Source organism: Solanum stenotomum, chromosome 2 (assembly GCF_019186545.1).
Source record: "Solanum stenotomum isolate F172 chromosome 2, ASM1918654v1, whole genome shotgun sequence".
Lineage (NCBI taxonomy): Eukaryota > Viridiplantae > Streptophyta > Magnoliopsida > Solanales > Solanaceae > Solanum > Solanum stenotomum.
In genome coordinates this window covers 3,815,981-3,829,733 of record NC_064283.1, presented here as the reverse complement: position 1 = coordinate 3,829,733, position 13,753 = coordinate 3,815,981, and the positions used below count along the sequence as shown (strand labels likewise).

General features: G+C 33.0%; 2 protein-coding genes across 2 annotated transcripts; both read left to right on the top strand.

The window, feature by feature from the left end:
* Nucleotides 1-1,294: 1,294 nt before the first annotated feature.
* Nucleotides 1,295-5,308, top strand: LOC125855199 (cold-regulated protein 27). Its single transcript, XM_049534885.1, has 5 exons — nucleotides 1,295-1,538; nucleotides 4,155-4,337; nucleotides 4,446-4,683; nucleotides 4,768-4,883; nucleotides 4,977-5,308. Exons 1-5 carry the CDS (start codon nucleotides 1,458-1,460, stop codon nucleotides 5,040-5,042), a joined length of 684 nt encoding a protein of 227 aa, XP_049390842.1. The 5' UTR covers nucleotides 1,295-1,457; the 3' UTR covers nucleotides 5,043-5,308.
* Nucleotides 5,309-6,276: 968 nt separating this feature from the next.
* LOC125856819 (uncharacterized) lies at nucleotides 6,277-11,902 on the top strand. The gene is made up of 5 exons (XM_049536462.1): nucleotides 6,277-6,396; nucleotides 6,505-6,960; nucleotides 8,080-8,275; nucleotides 9,486-9,617; nucleotides 11,428-11,902. The coding sequence occupies exons 2-5, from the start codon at nucleotides 6,644-6,646 to the stop codon at nucleotides 11,548-11,550; spliced, it is 768 nt and encodes a 255-aa protein (XP_049392419.1). The 5' UTR covers nucleotides 6,277-6,396; nucleotides 6,505-6,643; the 3' UTR covers nucleotides 11,551-11,902.
* Nucleotides 11,903-13,753: the final 1,851 nt, after the last annotated feature.

The window sequence follows — 13,753 nt, the reverse complement described above, 5'->3', positions numbered from 1 at the left end:
ACTTTAAAGAGTTGCTAAATTAATATCAAACGTACCTTTTTTTTTTTTTTTTTTTTTTTTTTTTTTTTTTTTTTTTAATTGGACATTTTATTCATCTTTCAAACAAAAAGTACAAAAGGGGTTTAGATATCTTTACAAGTTTCCCCGACTTGCTTTGCTGATAGACAAGACTATCTAAGACATCTTGAAAGATGATGTAAATGCAATAATGAGGATAACCGATCCTCCAAAAAGGGCAAAAAGGCCTAGACTAATCTGCACAACTAAGGGGGGTCATGAGTGATTTCTGCTTTCTTTTTGTTGGTTGTACGAAGATTGGGAAGCCCCAGTCTGTCCAATCTCAAAAGTCCTTTCAATTTCAACGGCAGTTCTTCATAAGACTATGTTAAATCTCAAACGTACCTATGTTAAATACTATATAACATATATACATAGCAGACTATATATTATGTTTTTTTAAAATTAAAATATTTGAGGTAGGGTGGGCCAAAGAGAGAAAATAAAGAAGAAACAAATCTTGGTGAGATTTGAATTTATATGTACCACTGCAAAGTGAAGTTACAATAATTATTAGATTAACAATTTAGTCTTTGTAATTGTCTTTTATAAGTAGCTTTAATTAATTAATTATTAAACATATCTATACTTTTCTTGATTGAAGCATAGAATGTGGATCACAATTTTGCAAAGCAATCAAAAGATTTTTTTAATATGTGTAATTCTTGATAGATAACGTTACATGACTAATAATTTTGATTCAAACGACATGTGTATATATTCCTATTTTCTCCGGACTTCATATATATAACTATTCTAAGTATATTATTACAATATATTAAAAAGTTACTAATATAAATAAATATAAACAAATGATAGTAATGTATTTTGAAAGCAACAAATCACATAATTTATATTTTAATTTCATATTCAAATTTCAGGTCCACCGCTAGCTATAAGATAAGGAAAATGACTCTTTATGCAGTTATATACACTATAGAGTAAATAAATGTTGTTGTTTTTTGGTAGCAAAAAACAAAACAAATCACATGGTCAAAAGATAGAAATTGTAACAAGATAATTGAACATACTAAATTTCAATCTTTTAAAATTAATAATAATAAAATAATAATTTCACTCCAATAAAAATATCGAACACCGAGATATTTTTGTTGGTATAGGCAATTTTGGAATTGAATGAAAACAAAAGATATTTTGTGGTGGACCGGATATTTTTGTAGCACTAGTAAATGGGGTTTGAGAAAATATCTGTGTAAACTTATAGTTGACGTGTTCACTTGACACATGGAAAAAGCGGTGACAGCTGAGCCTCTATTTCTACCAAAAGTTCCTCCCTTTTCTTCCTCTCAATTTCATTCGCTTCTCACAATATAAATTCCCAATTTTTTCATATAATAAATTATACTCTAACCTATAGTTTTTTTTTGGAAGATAAAATAATGGATACTCTATCGGAATCGAAAGGAAAAACTTCTATTAAGAATTTGGGTCATAAGATTGAAGAAATTTTGACTATGGAGGTATATATATATATAGTCTGTTTAATCATATATCTGTATGAAAGTTTTTTTTTTTTTTTAGGTTTTCTGTGTTTTATGAACTGTATATATGTATATTGTGAACAATTCTGGTAAGTTGATGGTTTATGTAGTTTTTTTTTTTCTAGCCCTATTTGGGGGTAAATCTGTGTTTTGATTTATTTTTTTCTTAGTTATACATAAAGATGAGTTAGCTAAGTGAATTTTAAGATGTTTGTACTAGGACTTAGATTATAGTCAATTCCCTAAATGATTACCCAAGTTTAAGAATTATCTTGAAATATTATTTATGTTTCATTTAGGACTAAAATATTACTCAACTATTACTATTTTCCTCCAAATATACTTACCACTTCAAAAGTCCCAACCTCTCCTAATTGGCATGCCATGTCATTGAATCCTTTTTTTTAATAATAAACTTATTTAATTCATCAAACTCAATTAACTATATATATATATATATATATATATATATATTAGTTTATTGAGAAGAAATTTTCATACTTAAAAATCTTTCATCATAATTAACTTTTTATTTTTTATGCTATGAAGAATAGTTTTTTTAAAACTTACTATAATGCCATTAATTTTGAATACTTATAAACACATATATTCAATAAATATTGATATATAAATTACTGATGAAAATTATATTAAATTAAAAACAAAAGTTAACTAACAAATTTCTCCTTTTTACCAACTATTTTGTCAACCTTACAAATTTATTTGAATACTTTTATGAAAAAATTACTGAAAATTTTCAAATAATTTACTTAGAGATTTCAAAAATTCTCAGGTAACAATTGCACATAGAAAAAAAACATTCATTGAATTTTGTTTGGTAGAAAAATATGAAGGAATTAGATATTTTTATAGTGTTTTTTTATAATCTTCATAAATTCTCACGTAATTTATATATTTGTTTTGTAGAGGCTTAAGTTCAATGGATTAAATATGTCTATTATTTTTTTAAAATGATGATTTAATGACATGACATATCAACTAGAATAGGAGACTTTTGAGATATTTAGTATTATTTTTTTTTGGGAAAAAAAATTAGTAATAATAATATTCACTTTCTTTTTTAAAAAAAGAAATATTGTAAGCATGAATTTCAAAGTACATAATTAATTCTATTGTAATAGTTAATTGTCATTTAATATTATTGATTCATTATACAATTTATGATTAATTGATGTAAGGTAACATTCATGATTGATTTGTATACCAATTTTTTTTTTTTGAATATATGTGTTTACAAGTATTCAAAATTGATGGCAATATAGTATATTTTAAAAACCTATTTTTTCATAGCATAAAAAAATAAAAAGTTTAATTATGATAAAAGATTCTTTAGTATGAAAATTTCTTCTTAATAAACAAATATGTATTTTTTTAAAAATAATAAGATTATTATTTTAGTTAAATGAGTTTGCTGAATTAAATAAGTCTATTATTTTAAAAAAGACTTTAATAACATGGCATGCCAACTAGGAGAGATTAAAGTTTTTAAAGTGTAAACCATATTTGGAGGAAAATAGTGATAGTTGAGTGATATTTTGATCCTAAGTGAAACATAAATAAATGATATTTCAAGGCAATTCCCTAAACTTGGGTGACCATTTAGGAAATTGACTCCTTAGATTATGCATGTTCAACAGTTTAGAATTTATTTATAGGCTAAACATGGTAAGTACTAAGTAATTACACAGTTATACCTAACTAAACAGTTATCCTTAAGAATCAACAATTCAAAATGAAAGTGTATGCATCTAGGGTGTGGCCTAGTGGTCGATGAAGTTGGCTGAGCATCATGAGGCCTCAAGTTCAAATGAAGATAGGGCCGTTCAAATGAAAGAAAAAATTTCCTGGTACCTGATGGTGGCAAGTATCCCGGTGAAAGTGCATATCACTTAACCAGGGTTATTTGTTAAAAAGTGTATACGCAATTGCATAAATACAGGGTAAGGCAGGGTAAGGCTGTGTACAATAGACCCTTGTGGTCTAGTCCTTCCCTATACAAGTAGAGCTGTCAATATGGGCTAGGCCTGGCTTAACCCGTGATTTGATAGGGTTGGGATACGATTTTTGGATCCCATTTAAGGAAAGGGTTTTTTAGCCCGGATTTCCTTTTTTTTTTTTAAACCTATAACTGCATTTCTTGTGTGGTTGCCTTGTTTTTTTGTTTTCTTGTTGATGATTATGTTCTTATTGTGCATTGTGACTGAGAGTGTGAATTTGTTGTAATAAGGTGAAGCATATGCTTCTCCAACCCCCCACCCCCCACCCCCTAATTATCATGATTTATGTGCTAATTGCATGGTTACTTTTATGTGATCATTCAAAATAAGTTGATGATGTTATGAAATGAAATTTCATATAACGATCCGGACTTGTTTGGTACTGAAGCGTAGTTGTTGTATTCAAAAATAAGGATATCCAGTGCCCCATCCCTTGTTCTCCAGGTTCTAAGGAAACAACTTTAGTGTACTGATAGTAGAAGCCAGAAGGCAGTGTTTCTAAATTAACAGGCAAAGTAGGGCTGGAAAATGTGGTTCATTTAGAATTCAGTTTCTCATTAAGAAAATCCCATCTCAGGATTCTCGACCGAAGAGCATGGAATGGACTGACAAGAAGCATAGTTTGTATCTCAAGTCTATGGAAGCATCATTTGTCGACCACTTATATGGCTCCTTAGATGTAGTTGGTCGCCATTCCCAAAATGATGGCTTGTCAAGGCATAAATCATCAAGGCAAAAGCATGCCAATCCTTCAGGCCAGGTTTGATTCGATTCAACTGAACGTTACCCTGCTATTTAATTGGCTTTTTTCGTCCTCACTCGGAATCTGATTTTGTCCCTTTCATTTGTACCCCTTTTCATATCACAGTATAAGGTGTTTCAAGACGGTTGTTGGACCAAAATTGACTTCAAGAAAGATGAGCCTCAGTTAAATAAAACAAATGAATCTGCTGCTGTATTGGCAAGCCCTTGGATTAAGCATTACAAATCTACAGGCAGACATCAAATGAGAGTAAATTCCGATCTACAGGGGAACACTAACTCAGTGAAACAGAACCAATCTCCCCTATCTGACTTCGGTTTGTGCCATAAAGATTATGTTACAGGTAACTGAGATTTTCAATCAGCACGCGTTATTAATTTTCCGATCTCTATATCAAGTCATTAACAATATTCTTGTAACATTTCAGAGGTGATGGATCAAAACTTTATCGATGAAGATATTGAAGGAGGACAGTCTAGCAGCAGGGAGCATAGCACAAAACGGACAAAAATTCAGTTAGGTGCTGGTACAAGCAGTGATCAAGTAATGAGTTGGACCAGCTAATTTGCAGCTCTAAATTACTCTGTTGGCACACATTAGATTGTCGACTAACCATACTTTAAATGTATCATCCAGGTAGTTCCATTTTGCACATCCTCAATGACTGATAATCTTAAGGATCTTCTTGAGTCGACGGAGTAAGTCTTTGGCTTTCAGCGATGACTATGATGACACTAACCTCTTTAACCAAGAACGATGAATGGAATGTAAAAACAGCAGGTGGGAACACGTTGCGTTTCAAACTATTGCTATAGGTTGATCAAGATTTTGCTACAGTTTTGCCCGGAACTAGTCATGGTTTTTTATCTCTTTATTTATCTGTATGTTGGAAATTCGAGTAGCCATCGAACCTCTAATCCTTGTACAGATTTTGGGAAAATGTTGTCAAAAAATGCTTGCTGTATCTTACACGCCTTTCCTGATTTATTCATTTACCATCGATATATTTAATAGTTATTTGAGTGAACTCTTAAATAAGTTGTAACTAAAAATTGTCAATTTCTTCGAGTGTTAGCCATCAAAAATTCGGTTGGAAATATACTATCATATCATGAATTGACATTATATTGCAATAGACTTTTGAAAGTTATGAGCTAAAAACATAGTGTCAATATTATCGATGGTTTGCCAATGGAAATTTTTGTAAACATACCACAAAATACAGTTAAAACTGTAAACAATGGCATGAAGTTCAATTATATTACCTAAAATTTACAGGTGCAATTCAAACTTCATTAAGTTTAATTTTCAATCTAACGAATAAATACATTGTATAAAGCTTCAAAATCTACTACTTTAATTGATGTATCAATTCAAATTATTCTTATGCCTCGATGTATTACTATTACGACATATAGATAAATAAAATATATATAAATGTTTAAGTATAAGGTTTTAAGTGACAGATATTAAGGGAAACTCAGGTAAATGTATGCTTCGGCTCTTTAGTTTATCAATATACACGACGTATATGTTATAGATATGTATAGGTATGTTCAATATATGTATAACTAGTATAAAATATATATGACTACGTATCTAGTATCCACTATATACATATTTGATAAACTAGATGTCCGAATGATATTTGACTATAAGTCTTCTTTTTATAAATCAAGTGGATAATAGATACATATTTTGAAACCTGAGCGAACCCACAATTGCTATCTTATGTAGACGGAGTTAATTGGCCTTTTTGCAATAACTTGCAATTTACATTTGTGTAGGCAAATCTAATGCAACGATCTTGACTGAAAAAACTTTGGCTAGAGAAATCAATTCCTATCTTCTCTCTTAAAATATCAATATCACATGTTGCAATAACTCAATCTCCGAGTCTCGGACACCAAAAATAGAGCGGGTAATGAAAAATCTCCAAAAATCACAGGTGGAGGGGAAGACTTTCATTGCGTCACGGACAAGTATACATAAACAAATAAAAAACTACTGCCTGCTTCATCTCTCCGCTTAAATTTCGCTATTCCATTATTTCCAGGTACGTATTCATCTTCAATTAGGGTTCCGTTATCAATTCGAATTTCAATTTCCTTTTTTCCCCCAATTTTTGTTCTTGCTCTGTTCAATTATAATTTATTTTTCACAGATTAGGTAAAAAATTCATTCATCATCATCAGCGATTTCGGTACTTTTTTCCCCTACTGGGTCTGCATTCAATTGTAGTTTCACGAAAGAAGGAAGGAAAAAAGAGAAACTTTTGAATTGTTTGTAAATTTTTTTCTGCAATGCCGTCGTTTGTTTCAACATCAAAGGCGATTAGGCGTTTAGTTACGCTTCGGAATGTGTTGAAACAGAGGTTGGGGATTGATAATTATGGTTGGGGATTAGGAAATCATGTTCAAGTTCGATGCTTGAGTGGCATTGTTGGTGTTCCTTCAGTTTCTCCTGGTTGTGATGCTGGTAGCAAGCTGATTAAGCCCTCGCCGTCTGGAGAAGTTTATAGAATTGGGCCTGTAATTCAAAGCAGAGGATTTTTGGGCTGTGGTGATGGGGAAGAGGGGAGTATGTTAACCAAAATACATGAGGAGAAGCGTGTCTTGGGGTAAGTCCTTAATTACCATTTGCTGTTTTTATGATACCGAAAATATTTTCATATACTTTTGCTTCTTATCATGAGCAAAATCCAGGTTACTTGCGTGATCTTTACATTGTAAATTTGTGGTGAACATTGTGAAAGTGACGAATATGTTATTCATGTCAGACACCAAATCAAGAAGTTACTTTAGGGTGTTTGAGTTTTTTTTTAGAAGGTAACATATTCCTGTCATCCTGTGTGTATATAGACATCAGCACATAAATTGCACTAGTAACCAAAATGGAGTGACTACGTGAGATTCCCAAAAAAGAAATAGGCAAATAAACTACACAAAACTACTTTGCTCGTCTTACAAGGAACCTTATATATCTATGATTGCCTCAGAATCATCTATATATTCAGATTTGTACATAAAACTAAAGAGAAGAATACAATTCATCTTAAGCTTTTGTAAATTGCTGCTTGTATCTTAAAAATACTTTGAGTTCCTCTACCTCCATATTCTCCACCAAATAATTGCAGGGACAATTTTCCATTCGTCTTTGCTACTGTTGCAGTTTTCATCTTTCTAGCATGCTATAACTTCAGGAGTTCTTCCTGACATTGTCAAACTAGAACCTCTGAGATTGATGAACAAATCCAATAAATGTCTTGTAATTCTGCAATGTAAAAACATATGGCTTATTGTCTCTGCTTCTTGCCCACTCATCGTCTCATCCAGTGTAAGAATTGATTGAGGATGCACTTCATAGAAGAAATAACATGTTTTTACTCTTCAAACTTTTTAAGGGCTAAAATAGTAAAACTGTTGGTGATCACTCTTTGGCCTTTGCTGGGAAATTTTGCTTGAGCTATAAGACAAAGGATATACCTTCTGTACTTCCACTTCTACTTACTAAGTTAAGCACAAGAAAACCTATGCAATTTAGCTGTAAAATTTTCAGTCCAAGTTGATAACTGATTCTGCATGCTCAATCTCTTTTTGTTTTGAACTTTGCAAACAAACTGAGTTTAATTTTCATTTACTTGGGATACATGCTGAATACTCCTGTAAGGTAATTCAACCCCCAACTGCTATGAGGAATATTGTTCACCTTACCTACTAACTTGTATTGTTTTTATTAGATACTCTCCAGAGCAGTTATATGCTGTGGTAGCTGCTGTTGACTTGTATGAAGATTTCCTCCCCTGGTGTCAAAGATCAGAGATCATAAAACGCCATCCAGATGGATCTTTTGATGCTGAGCTAGAAATTGGCTTCAAATTTCTCGTTGAGAGTTATGTGTCTCATGTGGAACTAACCAAACCAAAATATATAAAGGTAGCATTGGTCATATATCTATAGTATTTATTAACTTTTACCTATAAAAAATATAGTATTTATTAATTTTTTAAATTTCTTTCAATTAAGCGTATCAAAAATTTTGTTCAATTTGATTTATGTTTTTGTAAAATGTTTCAGTCACTGTTTTTCTTACAATAGTTACTCTATATGAGTGCTGTGAATTGATATGTCCTGAACCTTAGTAAGATCAATGGTATCTCGTTTTTTGAGCCCTTTGCAAAATCGTGCAATTACTGAAGTGTAGTGTACCATTTGAGAATTAGTTAGTTGTCAGATATCCTTCTAATTGAATCTGAGTGTATATTGAAAAGCGCACATAAAATGATGGCATTGGATGTTTCTTGAGAAGTTGGACCAGGATTGGAAAGAGTCTAAAAGCTAACTATTTTACAGCTTCATCCACTCTCTCTTTTCAAACAATTACAGCTTCTTCCGATTCTTTTTCTGGGATAAGCACTATGTAACAGCCATAATTTCCATAAAAAGGTATATTTCTCATTCATATTTTAGATGAGAAAGGAAGTTGTCTCAAACAACTTACGATATTTTTTATTTAATGCAGATCTAGTGAAAAAAAACAAGCATAAATAGCAGAATATCCATGTAGGGGACTCCAACTAGTTAGGTCAAGGTTTAGGCGTTCTTTGTAAGCTTACATTAGGCCCGTATCTAACAGGGTTTTTTATTTTGGTTGTAGATGTATATTAGTGAAGGTTACCCAGTGGAGGGATATCTACGAGGTTTAGAGAACCTTAATCTGCCTTAAAAGACACGTCCAATCGTAGGAATAGACAAGTCTCACTCTTTCCCTTAATAGGAATCCAAAAGTGGAGATCAACCTACCTATCGAATGATTCTCCCTTTGGTCGAGTTAGCCCACGACTCTCCCTATTGATGATAGGAATTTTAAGTAATGTGGTTGAAGGTCACGATGAGTTTTGACTTGGTCCATACTTTTTTTTTGGTTCATGGATGAAAAGTTACTATCCTCTATTGTTTATATCTTAAATAAGTCAATTTAAACATACTTGATGTGTCTATTAGATTCCAAAGCTTTACGATATATGTATTATTAATGAGAGGCCCTTCTTCTCATCAGATGATTTTGGGTGCTTTTACCTCTATGACCATTCTGAAATATCTGAATTTACCTTCTCTCACACACATAATTTTTTCATTGTTGCAGACAACTGCTACTGATACTGGCCTTTTTGATCATTTGATTAACATCTGGGAGTTCAACCCAGGACCAATTCCAGGATCTTGTAACCTTAACTTTTTGGTAGATTTTAAGTTCCAATCTCCGTTATATCGACAGGTAATTTTTCCATTTTTAATATAGTAAGTTTTTAATACCATGTGAGTAAGAATATCTTGAAGATGCTAATTACACTGATGCAAACTTTTGGGGTTTGCTAGACGGAGGTACTCTAGGTCTTTAGCTTATTCTATCGAGGTAGATCTGCCTTCCCTGCACTTCAGATTTGTTCTTCAGTTAATTGTTTACATATGCTTGATGTATTGTGGAATCAAACCATAAGAGTCTGGTTGAAAAATAACATTTGGTTGTTGTACTATTTTGAATACCGTTGAAGAAATCACATTTCAGTTTTCACACTCTTTTGTTTCTATGTGAAAATCATCCACTAAAAGCTTCTATCGTTTAACCTCCTATCATTATATTTCACAGCTTGTGACTCATCTATTGCTACTACAGTAGCAGAATTGCAACCTGGTGTACGAAGCATTCTGCATTCACACAGGGTTGGGGAAGGGCCGCACCCTAAGGGGGTGTAATGTAGGCAACCTACCCTGATGCAAGCATCTTTATCTGATTCCACAACTTGAAACTGTGACTTATAGCTGTTCTAGTTCTGTTCTCCCTCGGTTGCAAGTCCATTTCAAATTCAAAAGCCCTAAGCCCATACTTTACCTTCCTGTCCAGAACTAGAACAACTTCCTCAGCCTCACACCGAACAACACTCGGCTTGATCCTTCTTTCTTTTCTCCTTCCACTCTTGCCTTGCCGCTATTGTTGGTGGGTGAATAGCTATTAGTGCCTTTCTAAGTAGATTTACTGCTGTACCGCTTGACTTGCCTATCTCTGTTAACCCTTTGCATGAGTCTCCATGCTATTGAATCAGAAGCAAAGAGTAGAAATGAAAGTAGCTTTTAGAAAGGTAATTGTATGCGTATCCAGTGTGGCACTTGACTTTCAGGAAGATAAGTTGGATATTGCTAAATGGAGTAAACTGCAAGAAATTGAAATCCCAATTGAATTGACAGATGCCTTCTTTAAGAAATAAGGCACTGGGTGTAGGAGAAAGGACAACATGCCCCTAATCAAATTGAAGGCGAAACTGTTATATTCAGGCACGGAATCCACCGTGAGTTAAACCATAGGGCCGATGCACATCTCATCAGGAATAGTGGTATATTCAAGCAAGAGTTCTTGTTCACTATTATAACAAAGGTGCTTTCTCGCCTAAGGAGTCGTAGCAGTTATAATAGTAGAACCCCAACATCGTGTCTTTTATCCTAAAGAGGTGATCTATCTGGCTTCAATTTCCTCATGTTTTTGGGTGGCTAAGCCATTTTCAGTTTTCTTGATGGTATGAGGCAGATGCATCCCTCCTTTTTCTCTCCAGCCGTTTGTCCCATTCTTTCTTCTGAGAGTGAATTTTAAGAAAATCTTGCTCTTGTTATAGTAAATTGGATGATATTCTAAACTAATTATCAGATCTTTTAATTTTTGTTTCAAATATTCATGATAAATGAAGCCAGTTCTCTCCTCCAACATGGTAACCTGAGCTACCTAGATAGTTATTGTACTTTATAAATACTCCTTCATTTTGTTTTTTTTTCTCCTATTGGTTATCAAAAATAAAAGTTCAACTGTTTAGGCTGGATATGGGATTTGGTTAACTAGAGGCATCTCAACAAAGAGAAATGAGAGTGTTGAATTTACTATGAAGTTGATTTTTCTCTGCTGTAATTTCTGTTAAAGAAAAATTGTCGGGAAGTTTCAGAAACCTTATTTTTATCTTTTCCTTTTCCTTTTTCAGTTGATTGATTAAGTTGTATCATCTTAACTTATTTAAAGGCATTGGTGCAATGCTCCTTCGCAGGTAGCAAACATGTTCTTTAAGGAGGTGGTCTCTAAACTAGTTGGTTCTTTCCATGATCGTTGCCGTTTGATATATGGACCAGGGGTTCCTATTCGTGAGGATACATATCAACAGAGGTTATGAAGATTGGTGTTTGGTTGTGATGAAATGAAGCATGGGCCAGTTCAATTTTCCGAGTACCAGTTGGTCCAACTGCATTCTAATTCTTGAGTTAATTCAAAACTTGGGAAGGAGCTGATTCAGCCTCCCTGGTATTCCCAATTTCTTAAACTTACTGGGTTGTTTCTTTTCTGTTTTTGGCGGGCGGGATGAGGGTTGGGGTTTGGTGGTGGTGGATACCTTTGTAACATTTAAGGTTACCATTTTGTTTTTACGTACAATGATACTTGTTCATTGAATTTACATTATAGGTATAGGAATGACATTAATCGATGTAATTTGCAGTAATGCACTCTACTTCTTTTATGGAATTTAATCGTTGCGCCTAGCTGGTAAACTTACAACACTTACATTTCCAGTCGAGTGAGCTCTCTTCTTGTGTTTCAAAAGTCATATATCCCATAGTTGTTACATTTTATGGTTGCGAAAATTGCTTGTCAAATCTACAGAGTATTCACTTTAAATTTAGGTTTCTAACTGTGAATTGAATTTAGTTTGTGTACTTAAGAGCATGTATTGGAACCCAATGTTAAGTATTCTGAAATCCTTATTGATATGATCCTCATACTCTCAGTTCCCTAGGAGATGCCTCCACACCATAACTAGATGATGCAATAACTCTCTCTAATGTTGTGTTGAGAGTCTCTAGTTATAAACTCTTGAAAACTTTAGTGTAAGGTACATTAACTTGGAAATACAAATGATTATGATTGGGTAACTCATGGTCTTTGAAAGTTTGTTGCTATTTTGAATCTACCTAACTGACTCGTTGAGAACACTAGATGATTTCTTTCCATCTGTTTAACTTTTGGGAGACAGAGTCACTTGGTGTACCTGTGCTAGTAGGATGTAGCACATACCCGGTAGCATTAGTCGAGGTGTGCGGAAACACCACTCTTATTAAAAAAAGGTTGTTTTGAACATGAAATTTCGATTGGAGTGAGTTATTACACTTGGTCCTTCCATAGCCATGATTTTGACACAAATTCATGAATATGACAAAAAGTTAAAGGTAGGTTGAATCAGAGGAAGTGTTATGTATGTAAATATCTATGTAGATGAGTCTCAGAATAATCTGTTCTTTCACTTTCATCTTTCTACAATTATGCAGCAAAAAATGGTCCATACATTCACAAAGTAAGTCACAAACCAAATTCAAGACAGTTTCATTCACATAACTGAACTTAGTGGGAATGAAGGAGCTGTCAAACTCCAAAATAACTAATCATTGATTTGCTTACATTTTACAACAACCTAAGAGATTTTTCTTATTTTTTTGTTTCCTATAATATCCCATGTTACCAAGAACACTATCCATTTCAATAATTCATTCACTTTCAAAGTTCCCTCCAGCTGGAAATTGATTGCAAAATAAAAAAAAGTATGTTGTGTGGCCCCTAAATTATGAAAATCTCATTGGTCAAAGTGGACTTCATGGGATACTCATATCAATTAGATTTTCATTTCAACCACAAAATACTCCCCATTTTTTTAAATTTATATTGTACACTAATGATAACATTGAAGTAGTCTTGGCACAACTGATAAATGTTGTTGTCATATGATTAGGAGGTCGTAAATTTGAATTGTGGAAACAACATCTTGTAAGACTGAGTACAATTGACCCTAATTAGTAGTATGATTCTTCTAGTAAAGTTGTTGTCATGTGACTAAGAGGTCACGAGTTTGAACTGTGCTTTAAAACATCTTATAAGACTTAGTACAATAGACCCTAGCCAGTAGTATAATTCTTCTGATAAAATTGTTGTCATGTGAGACAAAGTACAATAGTATGTTCTTCTCCAGACCTCACGTATAGCGGGAGCTTAGTGTAGGATAGTGGACTGTTTTTTTTCTTTTGACTTATGATAACATCATTTTAATATCCGTATCTTTTTTTCTTTTTTACTCGACCAATCAAGATGATAGATCAATATTATCCAATATTCCATACCGTACAATAAAACCACACAAAGCATTCAATAAGTGCACATTATTTCCATCTTTTACCTTATTATTGTTCTTTAGTAGTCCCCCCTTTTGTCATATTACATCCATTGAGCCTGGAAAATTTGGTGAAAGAAAAAAAAAAGGTCACCAACGTCATGCTTTATCTTCGAATATTGACGATGAGATTGTATATAAAAATGGCCTTTTTTTTCAAAAA

Excerpts from the sequence above, each read along its gene's own strand:
- LOC125855199 (XM_049534885.1), top strand. The coding sequence starts at position 1,458 with ATGGATACTCTATCGGAATCGAAAGGAAAAACTTCTATTAAGAATTTG. Across the intron at positions 1,539-4,154 it reads AAGAAATTTTGACTATGGAG|GATTCTCGACCGAAGAGCAT; the intron begins GTATATATATAT and ends ATCCCATCTCAG. Across the intron at positions 4,338-4,445 it reads ATGCCAATCCTTCAGGCCAG|TATAAGGTGTTTCAAGACGG; the intron begins GTTTGATTCGAT and ends TTCATATCACAG.
- LOC125856819 (XM_049536462.1), top strand. The coding sequence starts at position 6,644 with ATGCCGTCGTTTGTTTCAACATCAAAGGCGATTAGGCGTTTAGTTACG. Across the intron at positions 6,961-8,079 it reads GAGGAGAAGCGTGTCTTGGG|ATACTCTCCAGAGCAGTTAT; the intron begins GTAAGTCCTTAA and ends TGTTTTTATTAG. Across the intron at positions 9,618-11,427 it reads AATCTCCGTTATATCGACAG|GTAGCAAACATGTTCTTTAA; the intron begins GTAATTTTTCCA and ends GCTCCTTCGCAG.